Source organism: Corvus kubaryi, unplaced genomic scaffold (assembly GCF_017639235.1).
Source record: "Corvus kubaryi isolate FWS band 111438036 unplaced genomic scaffold, C.kubaryi_AGA036_p1.0 split1-65, whole genome shotgun sequence".
Classification (NCBI taxonomy): domain Eukaryota; kingdom Metazoa; phylum Chordata; class Aves; order Passeriformes; family Corvidae; genus Corvus; species Corvus kubaryi.
The window spans coordinates 275,336-300,339 of NW_024582080.1; the positions used below are offsets into that span (position 1 = coordinate 275,336).

At 35.8% G+C, this 25,004-nt stretch overlaps 1 protein-coding gene across 6 annotated transcripts in view; it reads left to right on the forward strand.

Annotated features, from left to right (window-relative positions):
• Positions 1–24,782, forward strand: part of LRCH1 (leucine rich repeats and calponin homology domain containing 1) — a 118,855-nt gene extending 94,073 nt beyond the window's left edge. For 4 of the 6 annotated variants that reach the window (XR_006013800.1, XR_006013801.1, XR_006013802.1 and 1 more), the window contains 4 exons: positions 2,725–2,862; positions 4,686–4,763; positions 12,444–12,701; positions 22,145–22,229. Coding sequence is in view for 2 of the 6 variants with exons in the window: in XM_042014251.1 (XP_041870185.1) it covers positions 2,725–2,862; positions 4,686–4,763; positions 22,145–22,258 (330 nt within the window). In the remaining 4 variants the exon portion in view is untranslated. Of the gene's footprint in view, positions 1–2,724; positions 2,863–4,685; positions 4,764–12,443; positions 12,702–22,144 lie in introns of all 6 variants that reach the window. The other 2 variants (XM_042014251.1, XM_042014253.1) reach the window with 1 other exon arrangement.
• The last annotated feature ends 222 nt before the right edge of the window (positions 24,783–25,004 follow it).

Here is a 25,004-nt window from a genome sequence, read left to right on the forward strand (position 1 = left end):
AAGGTTTCCAGTTATATCACATTAACAGAACAAAGGGTATCACTGCAAAACCTGGAAATGATAAGTGATTTTCACATCACAGCTGAATTACAACATTATTTGTTCTTATCTCAGTAGCTTCATGGAATGGCTAGTTGAAAAATTATCAATTTGTTTTAAATAACATGTCTTCTATTATTTAATTTTAAAGCAAGAGGGTTGCCTTTTTTTTCTTTACCAAATAGTGTTTAAAAGGTGGGATTTTTAATGTAGAACTACGTGGACTTTCAGATTTGCATTGTCTTACCTCAGGCCCTCACCTGTTTTATATGAATTTACCTAACTTGGTGCTGCTGATTTTTTTTTTTTTTAACAGAACAGATCTTGTTGAAGATTTAACATAGTTGATAGAATGTAGTATATTTTTGATTCTAAACTTGAATGATGCCAGAAGGACAAGATACAGGAATTAGATGAGACTTTTTGGTAATGGGGAAGAAAATGGAAGCAGCAATAATAAACTGCACTAGTTTGTAGTTATCTGAGCCTCGTCTATTTCAGCAGCATCAATGCAGCTTTTTAACATTTCTTTTAAGAGTTACCACAAATATGTAGCAAGTCCCCAAGTTCCTAAAAATAATCATAGGTAATTTCCGCAAGATTCCTGCCTTGTGCATTAGTTCAGTTAATTCTCAGTGAAAAGTAGAACAAGGTTATCCACTGTGTCAGGCTTGACTGTGGAGAAGTAATAAGGATGTCTCTACAGAGTATCAAGTATTACCAGTAATGCTGGTTTAATATGTTACTGACCTTCAGTTCCATGTACTGTCCTTCTTTGCTCTCACCCTGAAATATCATGTTCTGGAATAAAAATTCTTTTGTTTCTTGTGAGAAGTTTGATTACAAGTCAAGGAGTGGTGACAAGAGCGAGAAGACTGACCGTGCATTAGTAACCACCAAAGCATTTGATTATGTACTGCACAAGAAAATAGCCCAGAACATACAAGTCATTAAGTTTATACTTTATGCAATAAATATATATATTAGTTAATTTTGCTTTTGAATTGTTTCGTGGTAGGTTAGTGTTTACTGAGATTACACAGAGCCATGGACTCCAGCATGAAATGGCACTGAGTTGGTATTGTAGATGCACTGTGCTCTTATAAAAAGTGTACCCTGGTCTGTGCTGAGTAGTCTCCCAACAGACAAATCAGTGTTCTAATGAATAAATTTAAATTCATTAATTTTTATAAATATTTTTGTAACAGGTTTTGGGAAAACAGTCTCGAAGTGTATTTTTGAATCTCGTATACCAGAATTGTTTTCTGACTTGTGAATTAAACCAAGGTGAAAACAAAACATTATATTAGTGAACATGAAGCACTACCCTGTTTGCCACTTGTAAAATCTACATGCAAATACTTGAGTAGTGTGTCTAGTAAAAGAAAAAAATGGGAAAGTATAATGAAACCCCACAGTGCTTCAGTGGAGGCTATTTCATGGTGAGGCTACCCAAATAAAGGATGTATGAGGAAGAAGTGAAGAGCTGGATTTCTTTAGATTGGATTTCTTGCTTTAAAGTACTGAGAACATCATATGACTGTCCTCAGCTGCCTGAAGGGTAGTAAAAGAGAAGGTAAAGTCAGGCTTTTCAAAGATTAACGGTGAACCCATGAAAGACAGTGGCACAAGTTGCAGAGAAAGACCTTTCAAGTACTTACAAGGAGAAAACTCTTTGCCATAAGGGCAGTGAAACACTGAATAAAGTTGCTTGGAGATTTTAGGGGTCTCTGTCCTTGCAGATATCCAAAACTTAACTAACCAGGGCTCTGGTGTCACTTCAGATTTGTTAAACTGTGACCTTCAAAAATCTCTTCCAACCTTCTTCTTTTATTCTAAAAAGAATTACCTATTCATAGATATTAATATTCAACCAGTATAGGTTGAGGTAACGTATTAATAGAGAGTAATGACATTAAGAGGTTCAACTAGGAATAAGCAACATCTATTTAAAGATAATGGGAGTAATTATCTCTAAGTGTAGAGTTGGAATGTTTTAAAGATTGGAACACAATTCAGGAAACTCATCATATATAACAATATATTGGGATTGGGGTTTTTTTTTTAATTCTTAAGTATTTTCAAAAGTATTTTATTTTGCAATATCAAATTCTGTTCATTGAGATTCTTTTTCTTAACAGGTATCCAGAATTTCTTTTTTACATCTGAATGTTTTGCCTTCCCTTACCTATTTTTCTGATCACTCTAATGCTTCCTGAGTAATTTTTAGGCTACTAGGGAAAGATTACCTTTTGTTCTCTGCTTGTACAATCATTAACACGACGTAGTTCTGTTTCAGTGTGCTGCTGATAAAGAAAATTTAAGACGGATAGGTAGGAGACTTGGGGAAATGATGAAAGGAAGGAGCCACATGTAGTTCAGTCACATGACTAATTGCATGCAGATGTGGTTTTATATGGCTATATATAAAAACAGATGCCTATTGTGGCAGCAACATTGCGGTGTTGAGTTCTTTTAAAGAAGTTTATGTAGTCTAGTAACAGCATAAAGGAGGTTGTGGTTTAGTTTCTAAAGAATTAGTTATATAAAGGAATTGTGTTTCTTTGTAATAAATACTCCAACACTGGCTATGTCTCTACAGCATAGGAGATGAGGGTATTTTTTCCCTTTTTTTCCCCTTCATCCATTTCTATATCAAAGTGTGCATGCATTCTTCCTTTGCAGAACATAGAAACAAGGCTAAAGATTTGTTTACCTGAAGACCTGGGCTCGGCTCTGATGGATGGTGTTGTTTTGTGCCATTTAGTAAATCATGTTCGCCCTCGCTCTGTCGGAAGTATTCATGTACCCTCACCAGCAGTAGTAAGTTGCATGTTGCTTGCTGCACTGAAATGTTGTATTGATTACCGTTTTATTGCCAAATAATATTTGGGTACAAAAACTGTGTTGCTGTTAAATGAAGGATCTTTGCTGTTAAGGGCAACATTTATATTACTGCAAATTCAAATGTTCATTAGTTTTTATATATGATATATACATATATATCGTGTATGTATACATTTTTATACAAACACATCTGTGAATGAATAAAGTTATCCTGCCTTTCCCTGATCTAGCAACAAGATCAGATATTTTCATAATGGCATTTTTGTTCAGGACAGTATGAAATTCTTTGATTACAAGTTTTTATTCTAGTACAACTTTAAAAAATAAAACTAGCCCCTCCTTTGTTGATTGAAAAAAATGTGAGTTTGGCTTCAGCAGTGTCTGGCTTAGCAGATGTCATGTTACTAAAGCACTTAAAACACTTACTAGCATATTTGTCCTGTTGAGTTAAATGTAGAGGTGATTCCTTTTACCTGCAGACAGAACAGAAACTTGCACTGCAGTGATTTAATATTGGCTTGCCTAAATTTAAAGACCTGAAGATTTCAGGACATAAAATCGGTGTAAACTCTGGGTGCACTTCTTGAAACCTAAGAAGGGCACCATTGTGTTTTCTCTGTTTATGTCTATTTCTTGAATAGATCATTCTTTTAGATTTCTGGTAACAGTCTGGTTCTGAAGAGGTTTTGTGTGTTTTCAGACTATTTGCCTTTTTTCTTTTTAATGTGCATGTTGGTAAAAATTTGCCATGTACACCCTGATACTCAATTCTGAGAATACCATGTGGATTTTGGAGGCAATCTGTAAAAACTTCCAAGAAGACAGATTTAAGAAAAAGATACTTTCTCAGATGGTCTAGTGGAATTTCTTTTGCTGTTCCTTGATTTAAAATAATTTCTATCTTTGGTAAAAATATGACATTGTCAAAATATGCAAGCTTGAATTTCTGGGGTAAAAACTTCTCATGCTGATTTTTTGAAATAAGTATCTTGTGGTGTCTTCTGTAACAAATAGCACATATTTTAATTTACTTTCATTTTGTTTCTACTTTATATTGATGTTCTCTTCCTTGAAACAGCCTTCAAATTATTTTAGCCTAGAAAATTAGTTCTTTGAATTCCTTGCTACTATAGTAAATTCTTGGTTTAAGTGAATATTCAGGAATTACCATTGTTTCACATCTGATATTGAGAAACTAAAATAGCGAGGAGTTTTGATTTTTCTTTTTAGTAATATGATACTTCTGTAAGTACCTGGTGAATAGTCCTGAGCGAGACAAATTATTGAAGTATTTGAGATTCTAAAGTAATAGGACATTTATTCTTCAGAGATATTAATATTGGATATAGTTACTATAAATTTGTGAGTACATAAAAAATTTAAAAGGAGTGAGCCTGTTAATTACAGTTAAGTGTGTTCTCCATGATGTATGTTAAAATCCTTCATCAGTTAATTTGCTGTCCAAAAAATCAATGTTGTTTGTTACAAATCTTTGTAATAGGCAGGTTTTAGAACCTCATAAGCTGGTTGTGAACAAATGGAGATCTAAATGAGATGGTGACTTTAAGAGATAAGTAAAAGCACATGGCATCCACAATGTGTGTACTCAGTTTTTATTTGTAGGCAAGATGTTTTTAGAGCAGTAGAAAGAAAAAGTTGAACAGAATTTTATGCATTGTTATCAGGAGAAATATGGAAATGGTGTATCAGTACAAGAATAATGCAATGGGTGAATTGACCAGATGAATGTTTTTGGCTTCTTTTGCCATAGACTGTTTTTCTGTTTGTTTGTTTTACAGCCTAAACTTAGTATGGCCAAATGCAGGAGAAATGTGGAAAACTTTCTGGATGCATGTAGAAAACTGGGGATACCAGAGGTAATTTAATTAAGTCTGTCATTTCTAGATGTTCAAAAATGAAAACACATTAATTACGTGAAAGCTGAAGGATAACTTTATCAACTACAGGTTTTTAGCAATAAGGACACAAAATTTAAAAATTTATCTAAATAATGTTGTTTAATATTACTTCAGTGCATTTAAATGGCTTATTTCATAGCACTTAAAACTTGCAAGTTTTGTCTTAAAGGAGTAATTCAGTATTATCGCTAATATCTCCTTATCTTTGCCATGGAAAATAAATAAGGAATTATGATAATATATTATGTAAGTAGCCAAAAGCTTGCTAATTTTTTTCATTGCACAACATAACTGCATTTTTACCTCATGCTTTTAGAATATGAACTTCATTCTTCTTAATTTTTCTTTTTTTTTTTTTTTTTCAATATTTCCTTTTTTTACAATGTTAACTACTCTATGCATTGGTGACTAATAACAGGCTCATCTCTTGTACTGAAACATTTCTGCCGTGATTTGAAGAAAAGCATTGTGTGTTAAGTATGGAAAGTACATATGTGTAAGATTCTGTAATGTAGGTGTAAGTGTTTCAGGAGTTGGAAACAAGGAAATTGCAGTGCTTGGTGTTTTCTGCATTTCATTTAAGAATGGTATCGCTCATCATGTAATTTATTCTCATCTTCATAACTAATGTAATGAATACTGGAGTTGCATTGGGATTATTTCAAAGACTCCCTTATGGTGTAGAAGAACCTATTAAGTTCAATTTAAAAAAAGTTTTTAAAAGTATTTAAAAGTTAAATTTCAAATATGTGACCCTCAAAAGAAGGTAAAGTGTTATATAAGGTCATTTTAAACTGAACACAGGAAAATTGCATTATGTATTTTCACTGGTGCCTGCATATGACAGTATAATGAAGGCTGAGTTCTTTTTTTCTGTTTCAAGAATGCTGAAATGCAAAGATATTTTGTGTGATTTCCACCACCATCCCCTTGGGGAGCAGATGGTAATGCAAAGATTTCACATTGGGAAAGAGTTCCAATTTGAATCTTTGTTTTAGCTATATTTTAGCATTTGATTTGGAGGACAGCAAAAGTGACAGATCATTTTTGCTATTTGTAGGAATTTTGAGGGGGAGACTTTCTTACAGTTTCAGTGAATGGTTCATCATAAATTTAACTTGACAGTTCAGTGTAATGACTGGGTCTCTTAAGTTGTAATGGTTCATTTAGTTCTTGTAGTTATGTAATTTCTAACGTTACAACAATTTCATATTAAAGGTAAAATTTCACTTTGGAGAAGATCAAAATCTCATTGTTGTGGACTTATAGACATGGAGTATTTGTTAAGCTCCCCCAAAATTCTTCTGACGCATCATAAATTATCAGTGAATAGAATACAAGTCAGGTTTTCCTGGCTGTAGCCTATTGGGAAAGAAAAGGCCAAGAGCTGTTTTCATTGCTGTTATGACATCTTTCAGAAATCTTTCCTTCTTTTTAATTTTGGTTTTCTATAAGTAAACTCTCCGGAGAAATAAATTTTTTTGTATTTTGTGAATAGGCATTTCCATATATATGTATTTATTACCCCTCCTTTTTAATCCTTTCATTGAAATTAGTGTTGAATTCTTTAGGATTTTTTAAAAATTTGTTCAAGTTTATCTGTTGAAGAGTTGCATGGAGGCTTGGGCACAAAGCCACATCTTACCAGTCTGATTTGTAAACTAACCATCTTTATGTATCTAAATAAGCCATTAACTTCTCTTTAAGGAAAAAACCCATTCACTTAAACATTAAATTAATTGCTTGCAATTGTAATCTTACAATAGGTTTTAAGTACTCTGAGGAAATTCTGTTTGATTAGCTGTAGGTAATTTGCAAATGTATATGTTTGCTATATTTTGTGAAAACACATCATGTTGTGGAAGTAGCTGGTAGATGCTAGAACTTCACTGTGTGTTGCAGGGACATGGATTAGGAATGCAAAATTGTGTAATAGTGAGTATGACAGTCAGCTGTCAAAGTTTTTAAAGAACTACAGATGGTGTGCTCATGCTGCTTCAGATTGATGGGTTGTGCAGTGCCTAACTATCTCTGGAGAAACCAGGAAAAGGAGTGTAGTGAATGATGACTTCTTTTTTAAAACAAGCACCTTATTTGGGAAAGCGATAGGTTCTACTTTTGGGTCTTTATACCCGTACGTATTGGGCTTTTCTCTGGTACTTACGCCCATGTCTAGTTCCTGAGAATTAACTTGAAATTCTGCTGCATGGGTTTGAAAAGGATTTTAAATGGTCATAATTCGTGTTGGTTTGTTTTCAGTTATTTAAGGAATAGAGTATGTGCTGTTTCCTGAACTCCACAGGTTTGAAATAATATCCTGTTTAGTCATGTTAAATGAAAACAAGAAAATAGCTAAGTAATTGCTGTGTTGTGCTGATGTGCATGGTCTCTTACTTCTGTGGTTTTTAGCATTCAATTCTTGGACCAAAATTACATTCCCAGAATGATCCTGGGAAACTTCATACAAATGTAGAACAATGCAGCTGGTATCTGAATGTGTCACACTGAGTATCAGAAGCTGGCATCTTGACCAAAGAATCACAGATACAGAACTCAGGAACATCAGTGTCTCCTTATAATGACGTGGTATGTAGATGACTCTGAAAGCCATTAGCTGCCAGGTGAGAATTCCAACACAATGGGGGACACATTGAAATCGCTTTCTGTTAACAGCCACGCGATGCTCCTTATTGCATGCAGAAGGAACGTGCTGGATCATATATAAAAGGGAAGTTTGAACTCTGACCCTTAATATGAAACTGAATAGCAGGGCTCTGGCTGCACCAGGAGACTGTCGAAAGTGTGAGAATCATAGGACAATCAAGTTGTGCCCAGTTTTGCCACTAAGCTTCGCTGTCGCACCTTATCAGAGAACCTTGTAGATCACTTTTTGAGACAAATCAACTTGTTTTTTGATGTGAGAAAGGAATGTTGTCAGGTAAGTATCTGAAAGCGTGAAGATTCAGAAAATGTCTGCTGTGCCCCTCAGGAGCTGTATGACAAAAAGGTGCAATCTTTGTCTCTTAGAAAATTGCAAAAGAATACTTTATTTTACATTGTTAACTGAAACCCATCAAATTACCTGATTTCTTCTATAGTAGTGACAGTGACAAACATTCCTACTTTTTGGCTGATACAGATTGAATAAGCACATGGCAGTAGATGTGTGACAAGTAGGGCTGAGATCCAGCTGCATTTCTCAGTGACATGCAGTACTTGGATGGTGCCATTCACTGGACTTACATTGTTAATGTCACATGAACCCACAAATAATACCACCCTTACTGCTTACTCAGTTCCTCTATATTGCACCCACCCTCTCATACTTGGTGGGTTTGAAAAATAAAGCTGGTTTTTTTTTTATTTCTCTTTTGCATGGAAGTGTGGCCCCCAAAGTGTCAAATGTAATGGTTCTAGTGCAGTTTTATTCTTTGTAGTGACATCTCATCTCAGAGATATTAAAAATTATCAGAAGAGTGAATCATCATTAGATTACCTTGTATGTGAAGTTATGGAAGTATTTTGTTTACAACTGGTGTTTCATAAAACCAGTAACAATATATGTAAAGGCAACAATGTTCATGCAGATTTCTTCAGCTTGTCATTGCCACGTCAGTATTCATACTAGAAGCAAAGAAATAGACTTTCCCATTTTAACCTGCAAATTAATAAATTAACTAAACTTGAGCTTTTATTCTTGGTAGCTGTTATTCCTGGTAATCCATATTACACAGTATTATGTGCTTTCAGTAGTGTTAAGAAATATTCCTTTCAAAAGTTAAAAATAATGATTTGTGGTGGGTTGAGTGATACTTTACTACAAGTAAGATTTAGACCAAAACAAAGCTGTATATGCAATGTGTTAGAAAGACAAAAGTTACAAGTTTTGGTCTGCATTTTTTCTGGTTCTTAGTTATGAACAAATAACGTGTATCAGAAGTAGGATCTTTTAAGAATTTATTGAAAAAGAAAATGAAGTCTTTTCAATGTCTGTGAAATTAGCTTTTCACCAAGACATGAATGAATTTTTAGGATACACATCTTACACTAATGTAGTATCTTAACAGTTTAGGCACTTGAGCATCTTTTGACCCTTTATGGGGTCAGGTCAGCAAAATAAGATTATTTTTTTAAAAACAAAAGAAAGAGTTTCCCCATATAACATGCCTTGTTGATCTTCAGCTTAAAAACAAGATAGACTGAAGTTACCGTGATTAGTACTGGAATGGTAATTTCTATTGATAAAAGGTAGTGATAAAATTAAATCTTTCACAGCCAAATGGTCCAGCAGGTTTACCAAGCATCTGTGTTCCAGCACATCAGTAGTAACGCAGCATGATTTAGTGGGACAAATTATGTCTTGGGTGGGAATGAGAGAATTCTGCCATATCTCTTAAATTTTCAGTCATTTACATGGTGTAAACATACTGAGTGGAAAAGAGCGTGATGATAAGAAATGGCTTTTTGGACCTCCAGTCATTGTATGAAGATGCAGACTGTGAAAGGTTCAGCTGTGCCACTTCTGAGTGACTTTCGAGCCCTGCAGATGGGACCTATTACTGTGTTTCAGCCTCTCCTCTGATAGCGAGGTCTACTAAGTGGCAATGTCAGACAGAATTATTCTAAAAATCAGTGTGATTTGTGTTAGTGTAGGAATTGCAGATTAAGAAAAACAATAATGAAGAAAAACAAAACAGGAGGCTTTTGTATTCTAAAAGCAGCAAAACAAAGTAAAGGAGGCAGCCAAGCAGTGACTGTAAAGTGTTTTACCTTCTATCCATCCACCTCTTAGTTGTTCAACTGGTAATCATGTTTTTTAGTTTAATGCAAGGTATATTATCATTATGCTTGTTTTCTGATCACATAATCAGTTACTTCTCCATAGTTTCATCATGAGACATCTATGAAGTCGCAGTAAGTTTTATCAGGTATGACTCCTTTCTCCACCTTTTCCTTCTGGACTCGATAATGGACACTGTTTGCCCTATGGTATGGAGTTAAGTGGTTCAATACACTCTTAATCCTGAAAGCAGAGTTCTGAGGTTCCTCTCATTTGTGTTTTGAGTATAGTCCATATGCACTACAGATTTCATTCTTTAATGCACTTCTGCAAATTTACTCTTGACTTTTTCTATCAGAGTGTAAATCTGAGGAGGTCAGTTCTGAAATGCTGTGTGTTTTCTGTCACTGCAGGGGCATGCAGAATGAGGGTGGTTTGTGCACACAAACAGCTGGCTATGCTTTTGCTGTCCTGTTTCTGTCTTACTGTGTTTATTCTGTGTGCGTGATTGACAGCTGTATGATTTAATCATACAGCTTCATAGACATAAAATATCAGTCCATAAATATAACGATTAAATAGATGTATCTTTGTAGTTCTTACTAGCAATAATTTCAGTCCCCTAAATGAGAGGGGCAGTGTTTGTCATAGATGAGTGGATGGGTGGTTATCTTTGAGACTTTGTGTGGGGGTCATGTGTTTTTTCACTACTTCATGATGTCATGTTTTAGTTTTGTATTTTATTGCACAATATCAGTGCAATAAGTGGAAATACTTCTACCATTACAGAAGAGCTAGATATTTTTCATCTACAGTTACATTACAGAAGTTTAAAATACATAAAATATAAACATTTTACATTATAACGCGTGAATATAACACCAAATTATCCATTGTCACAGAACACACAAAAATAGTCAGACATTCCTGAGGCTTCCCCAGGTTTCACTGAATTTAACTAAAACACAGCCTGGCAGTTTTTATAGGAAATTTCTTCTGCATGTGTTGGCTGTTTTTGTACGCTTTGGCTTCTCCTTATGCTGCTTAGGATGTTAATCTTGGGTTAGCAACTTCATCAGTATCTGTAAGAAGTCAACCTATTACCAGCTCTCAGTCTCTAAACTCTGAAATTACTCCCTTCTCCGTTTGACTGCAGTAGGGACTATTGGCATTGTTTTGGGGGGTTTTTGGACAAAAATTTTAAAAAGTCCTTATTATAAAGTTCTGGAATTTTCTTTTTAAAATACAAGTTGAATGTATCTTAGATATTTACTTTGGTATGTATTTTCAATAAGTAGGAATTGAGTCTTATATGTTGTTCCAAAATGAATCCAGCATTTACTGGGTTTATTGGTGTCTGGTAAAAATGCAATATATTATGTAGTTGGTAGTCATGAATAGTTTGCACTAAAACTTCTTTCTCTGGTAAGCAGCTTGTGGATGTAGGTGTAGAATACAGTACTAATTCTATCCCATTTTTAAACAAAATCAGCATGTTTTGTGCTGTCTGTGAGTTTTCATACTCTAAAAAAATGACAGAATTGCATTGAACTTTATTATTACATTAGAGTTTTGAGTAAAAAAAATTATGAAAAATCACAGCAAAAAGTGTTGTTGCTAGGCAGGTTGGTTCCCTGCTCTATCTGGTGGCCTAAGTAACAAAATTTTGCAGCTTTTGACTCCTGGTAAAGCTAGAACCAGTCATGGTAAGCAAAAAAAAAAAAAAAGTGTCACTTCTTAATTTGTGTATGAATGACAGTTTTGACTTCCAGTTTCACTAGCCACTTTTCAGGATAGAAAGATATTTTAAATATTTTAAAGATTAATTTATTTCAAACTGGACCTTGAAACTTTGCACTAACAGAAAACAGACATTGAACTTTCATGTCTTAGTTTATTTGGTATACTGTCAGTTCATTGAGGAAGTGAGACTGAAAAGCTTCGACAGGAACAGTGTCCTCTCAAACTCTTACTGCATGTAATTTTGTTCAGTAAGTATTCCTTATCTCAGTAAGGCCTTATTTGCAATGTAAAATGGTGTATCTTAGATTGCATTTTGAAAGTACTAGTGTTGCTTGGTTTGATTTTAATGCTAAATATCGTGTGAACATACTGATATTATTACATATTACGCTTCATATTGTATAGCCAGTCTAGAGTAAGTTGCCACATGGTTATTGATACTTTCCAAAAATGGTATGGGAATCTAACCTGCTAATAGTTTTAAAAATGCTACGTAAGGAATTTAGTGTCCAAGTCTTCAGTTTAGAAACTTTATTAAAATTAAGTATAGTTAGTGCTACATTGACTTTTTAAGTTTCTATCCCAGGGTATCATTTGAGGTGATATTTGAATACCAAGTTGTAGATTATTATATTAGAGAATTTTGCGTACTTCTAATGCTTTCCGTAAATACTTTTTCTTGAGACTTCATATTGCTGCTGCCTGTGCTTTTAACAGCTTTCTAACCCACTGTTTGCTATTTTATAAGTTAGTTTTTTCAGCTGCTTCCATGTAAGCATTTGAATAAGGTCCAGATGAACGAAGGTGTGCAGACCTCATTGGAATGAGCGGATCACACGCACTTCCTCACCTTGTGAACTTGGGCATAATTTTGGAAGGATTAGAAGGCCTGAGCACTTCTATCTTAACAGTCTGATGTTATATGATAGCTTCAGTATTTTAGAGGAAATAAAAGAAAGCTGGGATGTCTAGTGACTAAGGCAAGACTAGCAAGAAACTATTCCTACATGTTTATGCTAGAATATTGTGATAATTTATTTATCAATATCTTTCTATTTTTGTATTTTTAATTTTTTGCACTCTTTTTCTGTTCTAATGGCTGCCCTTCGGGATAGGCTGACCTCTGCTCTCCGTATGACATCCTGCAGTCGGATATTCGTCACATTCGAAAGACTGTTGACACTCTGCTCGCCCTCGGGGAGAAACCCCCACAATCAACTTCTGCTTTTCGCTCCTGGGATCTAATAGGCTTTTGTCTTTTCCATATACTTTTTATAATCTTGATGTATATAACTTATCACTGGAATTTGCTAACAGCATAACCTGTTCGCATGTGCACACAAACTTTCTGCTTTGTCTCTGACAAATTACAGGTACTTAATTTCCTTCCTTTGCCTTACAAACTTCTCCCTTTCCCTTGCTTCCCTTCCTTGTAATATCTTTATTAATATCTTGAAATAGGAGAGAGGACTAGCATCTTGAAGGCAAGTTCCATGTCTTCTATCCCCTCCAGCTCTAGTTTAAGAACTCATGTACCTCTTTATTTGTAGTTTTTCTTTCATGTTGACTAGACTACTCACTAAATGTGTTAAAGCAGTGAAGCTCCTCTTATTCCAGTTTTGGGTGTAGGCTAGATGTGTATTACAAGCAAAACAGAAATGAGTTTCTTACTTTTTGTGAAAATCCAGGAATGCTGCAGATATTGAAGCAGCTTCAGATGGCACTTCCAGCAGGAGATAGTTCTCTAAGTGCTCTTAACACAATATGTGCAGAGATAATTGGCACCCACTCAGAAAATACTATCTTTCAAATTACTGTTATTTTTTAATTCTTATATATTAACAAGAGTACTGTAACTTTAAAGCTTATTGTTCGTCTCTACTGTTCTGATTAAATTCCATGCTGGAGTAGTTATGTTTTCCTATGGTAGAATAATCTTTCTCTTCTGTCACACAAAACAGTGTTGATGCCCTTTGAACACTTGCTACACTACACCCAGAGGTGACTGTAAATTAGCAGTGGGTGTGAGCAAGCCGTAGAATCCAAGAGACTTTAGAATGTTTCAGGATGAAGATCATGCGGTACAGTGAGACAGTTTGGGAATAAGCTGTTAAATTCCTGTACCTGCCATTCTTCTGTGTGGCGTCAATCAAGTCACGTCATTATCTTCTCTGTTTCATCACCTGTGAAAATGCAGATACTGTTCGTTTGTTTGTGTAACCAACTGAGCAAAGAAAGTGTAGCTAGGAAAACAGATCCTCTGGGAAGACTCTAGCTTTTCCATCCTAGGAGGTTTTAGAGAACAGCTTAGACATACATTAGCCAGGGGCTATTTTGGTTATGTTTGAACTCTTGCCTATGGTTAGACTGCTGGGCTGATGACTGTTGCTGCCTGCAGATGACCTCCATTTCCCTTCCAGTTTTGTGTTCTGTTCATCTACTCTAAAACTTAAAATAAGACAATTTTGGGGTTTTCTCCTTATTGACATGAAATATACAAATGAAAATTGATTGAAAAATATAAACCTATATTGGTGTTTCAATATTGGCCTAGATGCTGTTGCCTAAATTTGTAACTCAGTCTCAGGCTAGCTAACCAAAGGACCTCAGTTTTGTGTCTTGGAAATACATGCATTCATTTCTCCCTGTCTAGTGTATGGTAAAATTAGCTTTATAGTCTATATAAAATATAGACTTTTAGAGTATAACTAGGATAAGAATTTATATGTTACTGATTGTTCTGGCCATACAGTTGTGATTTAATGCTGCCCTATAAATATCCCCACTCCACAGATACTTGTAAAATTTTATTTTAAAACTTTTAAATGCAGTTCTATTCCTAGTTTCTGTGGCTTAAATATATAGATACATATATAAATATAAAGATAGATAAATATATAGATAGCTATAGACAGATATAGATAAAAAGTAGTAAATGTATCATTAGATACATATTTTAGGATGGAAAAATTAATTTCAGATGATGGATAAATCAAAATTTTTTAAGGGTTTGGTGTCTAGCAGCTGCCAGTGCATACATACAACAACTTTATTGTAAAGAGTGTCATCTGTGACCAGGCAAGAGTTCAGTGAGTGCTTCAAAGCTCTTTATTTGATAGGTAGCTATAGACTTGTGTCCTCATCCTGTACAGTCCTGTCTTCTAACTGTGTGCCTAGTTTCAGCAATTCCAACACCAGGCACTTGTTTACTCAGTCACAGCTTGACATTTAAGCTTCCACTTTGAGGAGATCTTTGTTTTGATTTTAGTTGTCTTACCCTAATTATTTTGCTTTTCTGATGAAACTTAGTGACATAGGGCTTGAATCAGTTCAGAATCTACTAATTATGTGTTTCTCTATACTCCAGTGTAGGCATTTGAGACAAAAGTGATGTCTTCTGTGGGGCTGAGATTTTACTATTGCTCCCATAAGTGGTAAACAGGTCTCCTGTTGATGCTTGGTGTTGTGCCCTGCTTATATAGTACTGAACTACATGTATGAGTACATCTTTTGAAATTAGAAAATTATGTGGAGAAAGGTTTTGCTACCATCCTATAGTACATGTCTGTCTCATTGTCTAATATCACATCTGGTTATCCACTGTATTGAATAGTTTGGAGGGAGGTAAGAGGAGTACTCAGTGTGTTTTGCATTTTCAGTGTTCAGAAATGGAAGTTCACACCTTCAGTGGTTTTGAATGTTTTATCAGAGTAGACACTGGGCTAGAAAGTGAACTACTGTTGGGCCAGTGTAGACCCAAGTGAACGTCCCCCAGTCACAGTGACACTTAACTCCTGAACTTGGCCAAAGTCCTAACTTTGTATATGCTTACCATGCAAACAGAGTTGTTACTTAGGGACCATGTGTATTCTCAGCTATGACAATATCTGGTATTTAAAGTGTAACATTATGTGCAGTTTCTGGTAGTTAGAGATGGTGAAGCCATCTTGAAACAGATGGTGAAAAACAACAAACATATTTGGTTCATAACAAGCACAGCTGTGCTACCATACACGAAGCTTATCCAGTTTGGTATTTTTTGGGAGTTGTTACTGATAACATTTTCAAATATCTATAAATCTTACAGGGAAAGAAATAGTGAAATTACCCTTCATTTTCTAAATGTGGCTATAATAAAGTTTCTCAAAATACATTTCAAACGTAATGCAAATATGAAAAATATTTGTCTTTCCATCTCTTAAGTCAGTAATTTTTCCACTAAATGGGGAGCTGGAAACTAAAACATCATTAATCTACTCTAATGGGTTCTTTGCTAAATGCGGAGTCCTGTTTCTATGCTGCTGTTCTGCAGCTTTAGTACTTGTGAAACAAACAGTTCAACTCTTTGGTGGTTCCTCACCTTTGAGGACATGCCAATATTGAGACATCCAGTTAGATATAATTGGTACTTACTGCTCATAGCCAGTTACATAATCAAGTTGATCTCCTTGAGTTTAAAAAAAAGGTGCACTGTAGTTCACCCCTATATTCATTAATAACGTTAGCTGTAATTGCTCCTCTGCTTCTTTTCCCATTCATTTTTTTTTCCATTGCAGTGACCAGCAGAGATTTTCAAACCATGATTTCTTAATAAATTGGTTTCCAATCTGTACTGTGCCCATCATATTAATTACTCTTATGTCCTGTGGAGGTCATCTCATCTATACTGCAATAAAATAATAAATACAGCTTGTAGTGGACATACTTGCAGGCAAAATGTGTTTGCACTGGATCACAAGTGCCATTTTGATGTGAGGATTTGGCTTTCTTTTTCCTTGGTCCAGAAAAAAGAAGTATTTTCAAGTGCAGTGTAATGCAGTGTAGTAGTCCTTCAAATGCCTCTTGTATATTAACAAGTTTTTACAGCTGAAAGCTGTGTATAGATCCCATTGTGCTCCTAATAAGTGTTCTGAAAGTTGAACTATATGTGAATGGGGACTGAATTAGATCTGAGCAAATATTCAATACATGTTCCTACTCAATATGCATTAATAAGTTACCAAAATATTGCCATGTCATTGTTTTTCACAAAAATTTTACTCCTGTTACAAAAAAACCCAGTCATACATGCAGGTTGAGAAAAAAATGGTACAGTTGGTTTTGAGAACCTTTGCCATTTCCTTCGTTTCTAGAACATAAGCTGCATTATGCAGAAGGAGCAGTAGAAAAATACTGTAAGGTAATTACCTATTCTGCTTTGATGATACAAAACATTCATCACTTTCTCTGAATTTAATATATAAGTTTATGGTATAATTGGTATTTCCCTTTTAAGTATATGTTTTCTCTTACTGTTTCATGTGTGTCTTGTCTTTATTAAGATTTTTGTTCCTTGCAGTTTCAGGTCACCGTTTTCTAAGCATTTTAGAATAAAACTGTGAGGGATTTTGTGAAATATGTTGTCTACTTTTACGTTGTATGGCTCAAGGTCATAATTTATTGGAGAAACCAAAGCCCACTATCAGCAATTACAGTTTTGCAAATATTTCCAATTTATTGAATGTTCAGAAGATGCACATATCTAGATGTCTAACTGGCTATAACTCCAAATAGATAATTTTGCAGCTGCAGTGCAGCCTGAATTACTGTGCTTTTTTATACCTCTTTTCATTTGTACTTGAAAAGGTAAGTCAGGGCATCTGGGCATATACAAACATCAACAATAATAGTGGAAAAGGAAAAAAAATAAAAGGACGCAATTTTAAATTGCCTTATTTATATGGAAAAGTAAATATTTGCTATAGCTTTTTTTTCCAACTCTTTAGGAAGAAAACCAGCCTTGACCTAACAAAATGTAAAGGTTGAGTATATTGGACACAAAAGTTTGCTTAAGTATAACACCCTGAAGTTTCTTTTAGTGACTTCCCACTTCAAAATAGTTGGCTTCAAAATGAAATGATGGGCATTACATGGACTTAGGTTTTTAATTTGTGCTTTGATAAATTGCAGATTCCAGTATTCATTGTTATATTAATATTTTTCCCCTGTGGATCTAAAATCTCATATTCTACTAATACGAGGAAGAAAGAGAAAGGCTCTTGCCAAATTGTAGAATTCCATTTCTCTGTATTTTTACTAGCAAATACAGACAGTTGGGCCCTGCTCTTATCATGATGTGGTCATTTTACCACTTACCAATCTGATATTATGGCAGAAATGGCTTTTATAGAATTGCTTACTGTATCTGAATTGCCAAGCTGCTTGCCCTGCCATAAAATAATTTAAACAGTTGTCTTGATTTTGAAGTCATCCGGTGTCAAAGAAAATAGGTATGTATGTGAAGTGTGTCACGTATTCTTGAGGGATTAGTGTCATTGTGTATTCCTGGCTTTCTTCTATTCTAAATTAGACATTTTGTTCCAGGATTAGAAACTTGCTCTGGCAAGCACATGCACATGTGCACATTCGTGGGTACACCTGTTGTGCTGTCTCTTTGTGCTGCTTTGTGATTCAGCCTCCTGCTGCTGCCTCCTTTTTGTGCACTTCTTAATAGTTTTTCCTTCGGGAGGAGTTAGTTCTTTTGCTTCGTGATGAGTTTGAAAACATTATCCATTCAAAATGGCTGTGTGTCTGTAGAAGGTGGTTTGCTTGCAATAAGTAATTAAGTTCCTTTGTTTGTGTTCTTAGAGAGAAAAAAGACAATAAAAATATATTGCATCTTCATATTTGTAGTAGATAGAGAATAGAGAGATTGGTGCTGCTATGAGTGGAGTGGCAGCCCTTCCCCCCCCAATTGTTTTAGGCTGGTCTGTAGAATTAGTAGCCAGTTCTTCTGTCTGTTCTTTTGGAGTTTGTTCAATGATGGTTTCAACAGGGGTGTTTTTAAAGAGAGAATTCACACTTTTGTAAGAAGTGTTATGCTTTTGAATCTATTTTAAAAGGGACAGAAACTTTATTAAATGTGCAGAGAATTATTAATGTGTGAGGTTGAGTCTCCTCAGAGTCAGGGGCAAGTTCTCCTCTTGGTTGGTCAGGCATTTGCTTCAAAATGACAGGATTCAAAAGGTTTGAAATCTTCATGGCCTGCAGCTTCACAGTTCTGCTGTCAGTGGTTTCCACAGGGCAGCTGTAGCTGGTGAGGGAATGAGGCAGAGCATGGGAAAGCAGGGACGGTGGCTGAACCTAAGTAGGGAGACACCTGGGATGTAACTGCTGTTATGGAAAGCTGTTGTTTGTGCTTTGGATTCCATCCTTGGCAGGATTTGACTTTTCCTAGTCTGAGAAGTAAATATGTGGCTCTAAAACTCCAGTTTAAAAAGTATGTGAGATAGGGTTGATGAAAGCTATTTACAAAGCTATTAAGATAGTGTTTAGGGCTTACATACCAGAATTGATTTGTGACACATTTAGAGAAGTTTGTCATTTTTAGGAGATGGCACCGGTCTCATTGTCAAGTTTGAAAAGTTCATTGTAGCCATGTGTTTAGCTCCAGAATTATAACATATTAGCCAAGTTCCACCTGCTTCATAAGAGAAGGCTGTCAAGTGTATATGTTTTGAGCACTAACATAGGATGATGTATAAAAAAGTTACATGCTGGGAAACCTTTCACTCCTACAACACAGTTGTATGATCCTATTTTTTTACAGACCTCCTAGAACAGCTTTCCTGATTGGAGTATGCATCTTGTAAATACAGCAGGTGGAGAGAGGTTGCTTTATACAAACTAAATTGCTATGCTGTATTTAAAATAATTAAATAATGCTTGCCTTTAAAAACATAAAAAAAATCATGTTGAATGGGGTTTTTATGTGAAATGGGGCATGCATTCCCTTACGCTTTGAGTGCAAATGTGCTTATAAACAACTGCCAAAATCCTAGCAAGAGAGCATGACAGAGTAGCTCAGTGAGTGCTACAAGGTGCCACAAAAACAGTGAGTTTGGAATTTAAATTTTTCTTAAGCAAGTATCCTTAACTGCAGTAGTTTAAGCAAATCTGACTTCAATAGCAAAATGTAGAATATTTTCAAACATAAATGTCTAGCAAGGTAGGTTTTCTTGGAGTTGGGTTTTTGGATTCAGTCCCTACCCTTCAGCTGTGTAATACCAGTCCCTTAGTTTTCAGATACTGGATTCATCGGGCCTTCTTATTAAATGTCTTTTGTGTAGCATGGAAGAATAATGAAATATTGGCATGCTAAGGGCCAAATCTGTGAAACAAGAGCTTACTGTGCAAGGACACTGGAAAGAAGTAGAAGAGTGGGGAAAGAATAACATTTCACTCCAGGTGTCTGATTTGTATTCTCAAATAAGATTAGTATAATTATTTTTTAAAAAAATTACCAGCATCAGAGCATTGTGGATTTTTAGATGAACTGGCTCCCAGGACAATAGATTGGCAAAATGTCTAGTAGAAATCACACCTTTTGAAGTAGAAGAATATTGGGGTTTTTTTCCCCTTTCATTTGATATGACTGTATCTACCTTCTTATGTAGCTACTCCAGTGCTAATCGGGTATCGGTTTAGGAGTTTGCATCCTAAAATATATGTTTTTCTGGGAAAGACTTTTTTTTTCAGAGGAATAAATGTTGGGGGGAACCATCTCTGACAGCTTGCAGGTCAATATTTCAGTCAGAAGAACAACCAAGAATGAACTGCAGAACTCAGCAAATGAACAGTTTATGGTAGGTAGGTTTGGAATGGAAATGTGGATGATGACCTGGAATGGCTGCAAGATGGGGGTAGTTCCTTGACCTGACTGGACAAATAATTGCAGCCAAGAGGGGCAGGGTGGCCGACAGGAACAGGAGGCAGTTGCCACAATAGTTTGGTCAATGTGAATCAGAATCCACAAACTCAGTAGAAGTGGTAACCCAGCATTAGCAGGGCTATTACAGCATCTTCCATGTGGGGAAATGTGTGTTGCCCATCTCCTGCAGACCTACTCAGCCAAGCTCCTTGAAAATTATCTGTTTGAAGTTGTTTCTTGGGTCTTAAAAAAATCTTTCACACATAAAATAATAAATACTAAAACGACTTCAGTAGTAAATACAAAATGTAAACAAAATACAGATAAATTAAAGTTACTGGTATCAGATGCCATGACCATGAATGGAGTTTGGCTCTTACCTTCAGGTTCAATAGTTAATTATGTACATTTTGCAGTTTTTCCTCTCATTGAGGCTGGAGCGGGGTGTGAGGAACTTCACAAAAAATTTAAGCAAGCTAAATGATGGTTATGCCTAAAGGAAATACTCATTAACAAAAGAAAGTCATGAACATCAGAAGCAGTGGAAAAGCTGTTTAATACTGATACTTTTCTGGAGCTGTGGACCACTGGAGGAGGTCTCCTGAGCAAGGACTGGACAACAGTGGATGGAAGATGAAAACAGTTAAACATATGTGCTTAATGTAATAAAGACTCTATGAATTGTTCTTGTGTGTACCAGTCCCATTATATTGAGTTGTAGGGGTCCACAGGAGTCAAGGAAGGGACTAGAGCTGAAAAAATGTGTCATGAGAAGAGCGGCTGAAGAGATCAGTGAGGTTTAAATTGAAGAAGTAATCAATGTGAGGAAGTGTGGAAAAGGACCATGAATTGTATGAAGATAAAATAAGGGACACTTAGTTAACACTACAGATGCAAGAAGAATATTCAGTAGAAGACAGGCAATTAATTAAAACAGAATCTCAAATGCATCATTAGTTTTAAAAGTTAAAACTTTATTGAATAACTAAGATATTCAATAATGAGAATATCAAAACCACACTCTCTTTCAAAAAAGTCAGTATTCCAAGTCTGCTGATGGTCATGTATGGATGCATAGGGAAGGAACAGGTTAGATCACACAGATGGTGCCTTTTTCATTCTTAAAGCAATGACATACAGCTTAACGTCTTTATGGACCAGACACTGTTTCCATGTGTTTGTGTTAAATAGCATTGTTTGGATTTTTCTCTTATCTGTATATTTTTGTCATCCCACTTACGCTTTTGGCTTCCCTGTTGTGGCAATGAGTCTCACAGTTGTAATTATGGTTTATGTGATGTAGTCTGGCTTTTCCATTTATTATAAACCTGCTGCCTGATTTCATAATTTCATGGATTCCTTTACAAGAATACCCAGTTACATTAAGAAAAACTTCTTTTTAAAGAGAGGGCCAGTCATGACACAAGGCTTTCTCTAATTATTCATGGGTGGGTGTCTTGCTCTCCCTGTAGGAGATACAGTATTTACTGCTTGACTGTCTTCTGCTATAACAGCCTCTGTGGACAGCTAGTGAGTTCCATCCTGGCCATGACTGCTGTGTCCTTATGGTGAATAAAGTTGATTCCTGGGTAGTTCGAATAAGGTGCAAATACTGGGAACGAAACACTTTGCCTATTGAATGCACAACATGGCACACACTTCCCTGTATGTGCTAGTATGTAGTTTTCAAGGTGCATATCCTGGCACCTGTCTAGAGCTCAGTGGGAGAATGGGGTGGTTTTGGTTTGTTTTTTTAAAAAGTCAGCCTTCCATCCCCCATCTCACACATATGTCATAACAAGGCAAATGCCATGTTATCCTGCTTTGTAGATGAAAGTTTGCTGTGTGCTTGCTGGCCCTCACTCTTAGCTGTTTACATGCTGTAATGACCACAGAACAACTTGGTTTCTGGGGCCCAGAATATTAACAGATCTCTCACTAACTCTTAGGTGTAGTGGGAGCAAAATCAGAGACTTTCTGTCAAAATCACAGGAAGTTCTTTTTAATTAAAAATAGGAAGCGATTCCTGCTTGCTGGGCTTTGTGTTCCAAATGTGATCATGTGAAGTGAGATTCTGCAGTGTGATTGAATATTCTAATTTTTACTCCTTTTTTTGTCTTCTTCTAGGAGAAGCTCTGCCTACCACATCACATCCTAGAAGAAAAGGGCTTGGTAAAAGTGAGCATAACAGTTCAAGCATTGCTAGACGTAACCACAGTGAAACAAGCTTTATTCACATGAAACTACTCTCTGCTGTTACCAGCTACACTGTGCCATGAAAGAATCAAAAAACTGCCCATCTTTTCAAACTGCATTGAAAACACCACCAGTACTCAAAGAGTATTCTTACGTTTTAAACCCGTGTTTCCGACTGTACATATGTGTCGAACTACAAAGCAGAAACTGAACAGAAACATTTTCTAGAGGAAGTTGGCACTTCACTGCTTTTATAGCTCACTTCGTACAGTACTTACTAAAACAGCCACCTCTCTGCCACTTAAAAACGTGTGGAGTATACAGCTGTCTTGCAGCAAGATACCTTTGTATTATTAAACTAAGAATCACTGTACTCAGTTGGGGGGAGCGAGAAGGGAGAATAAATCAGACTGCTACCATGTTAGGTTTTTCTGCCATTGCTTCAGGCTATTGCCTTTTAAAAATATCCAGACATAAAATATTTATATAAATATTATTTATTAGTGAGTTGTTATTCATCCTTTGGATGCAAAATGTAAATTAGGAAACTGTATTTTATTACTGCTTTTTTTGTGGTTAAACACTTTATTTTAATATAAATACTTAGTTATTTTTTATTCTACTTGGTGTGCAGTAGCTCTAGATCTCCATAAATTGTATTTTCTAATATGTAAGATAAAAAGCAAACAAAATAGGTGCTTCTATTAAAGAACAGCTAGCTGGAATGGCATTCTTTATTTCTTGAATCTGTGAAACATTGGTAAAAAATTGTCTGCATTCCATTGAGTTTCCTACATTCCGGTAACACTTCTCCCCTCACTAGACTAAATTGGCTGAAAGTGAGAGCGCACCCATTTTATTTGTATATAGATGTTTAAAAAACAAAAAAACAAAAGGAAATATGTAAACTTGAAAAATAAATGTGAACAAATATTTTTGATTGCTAATTTTACTATGCACAAGACATTTAACTTTTGCCGCAACAAAATGAATTATGTGCATTAGGATCATGTGTCTTGAAATGTAATTTTGCACTGTAACTTGATTTCTTTTAAAGATTACAGCACTACAGAACAAATAGTAAAAAATAGCACAAGAATGTTAACAAGATGTACCAGGTAGCCAAAAAATTAACTTGTTTTCTTCAGTGATTCCTTCAAGAGGAGATAAAATGATTGAAACTGCTAAAGGCAGTCTCAAAGACCTGATCTTCCAGATCCAGCCTGCCTGGGTGTACAGTGCTTCTCTCTAAAAGTCTCCATAGAATTAAGCACAATGTTCTGTAGTGCACATTTGCAGCAGCAGACCTCTACTTCCATGTCAGCAATAGGAAATAAAAGTTCTTCTCCTTATCACCACTTTCCTTTTTTCAAAGAGATTTTCAAAAACATAATTTATTATTAAGACATCATGCATTTTAGATCAAAAAGTTCAGCACAGTGATTCTTGTGCTATCTGGAACATCCCATTTTCATTCACACAAGAAGCTAATGATGCGATTTGGGCAAGCAGGACAGGGTAGCTGCATGTGGTGAAAAGGGAAGCTGGCTGGGGGCACACAAGCAGGGACCTTGAAATGTAGAGTGGCAAAAAAAAGAGGCAAGGGGGTGGGAGGACTAAATATTTAAGCAAGAGTATGTGGAGAGAGCTATTGTATGAGGACCTCTGGGCAGAGTGATGCATACTTGTCACTACCCCCTCCCGAGCCAGTCACACACACGTTCACAGGCACTGCATCTAACCCCACCCCTGGTCAGTAGCAGGTTTGTCGTGGTTCAGACGGTGTTTGGACACAGACCACAACACTTCAACACCACCACTTGCTAACGGGCTGGGAGGTAGTGACAGCACCGTGTGAGGAGGAGGAAAGTGGACTCGCGGACAGTGAGACAGACAGAGTATGCATGGAATATCCAGTAACTTCAACCAAAGCAAAAACATTTATTTTATAGAGGGAACATTGACTTAAATTGTAATTTGATTGGCAGCTAGCATATTGTTTCCTATAAAATGTACTGTGCACTTTAACACTAAATGAAAATGTATTTTAATATTTTACAGAGCTGCACAAATATCTGTTTTGTCAAAAAGCTCGAGCAATGTAAAGAAAGTAAGTTTTCAAGTCAGAGTTTATCAAATTTTAAAAGCATTCAAGGATCAAGTATAAAAATAGGAATATTGATTTCTGCATCTTGAGGGATAAAATGCAGGTTTCCTGAGTATTTTTTTACAATGTATATATGGCAACATGAAGCTTTGTAATTATTATTATTTTGACAAATCTTGTTTTTTCATAATTAAAATATTGTTTTTCTCCTGATAGTGTCTTTCAGTATTTGCTTGAAGTTGGCTGTAAATAAATAGCTCTAAGTATTTTGTAATACAGCTTTTTTTATGCAGTCTTAACCTGTACGGCTAAAAAGAGAATCTTCATGATCCTTTGTACAATATTTATGTGCAATAAAACATGCATGGCAAATCTGTATTACCCTTCGCAGTGAACATAACGTATATAGAAAATCTTTATGGTAGTTACAATTAAACTGTATTATTTGCAGAAACCCCTTAATGCCCATCCCTGTGACTGATGATTTCTTGTAAAAGAGATGGCGGTTGGAGAGCTTAACACTGGAAATGATGGGGTTGGGGATGGAAGAAGATGATGATGTGATACAAATAAAGGAATTTTGCAGCTAAAGGAGGCCTAAGACCCCACTGGTAACTGCAGTGTTCTCCCTGCAGCTTTGTTTGCTGCTCCTGCTGGGAAGGCCTCCCTGCCAGTCATCAGTGG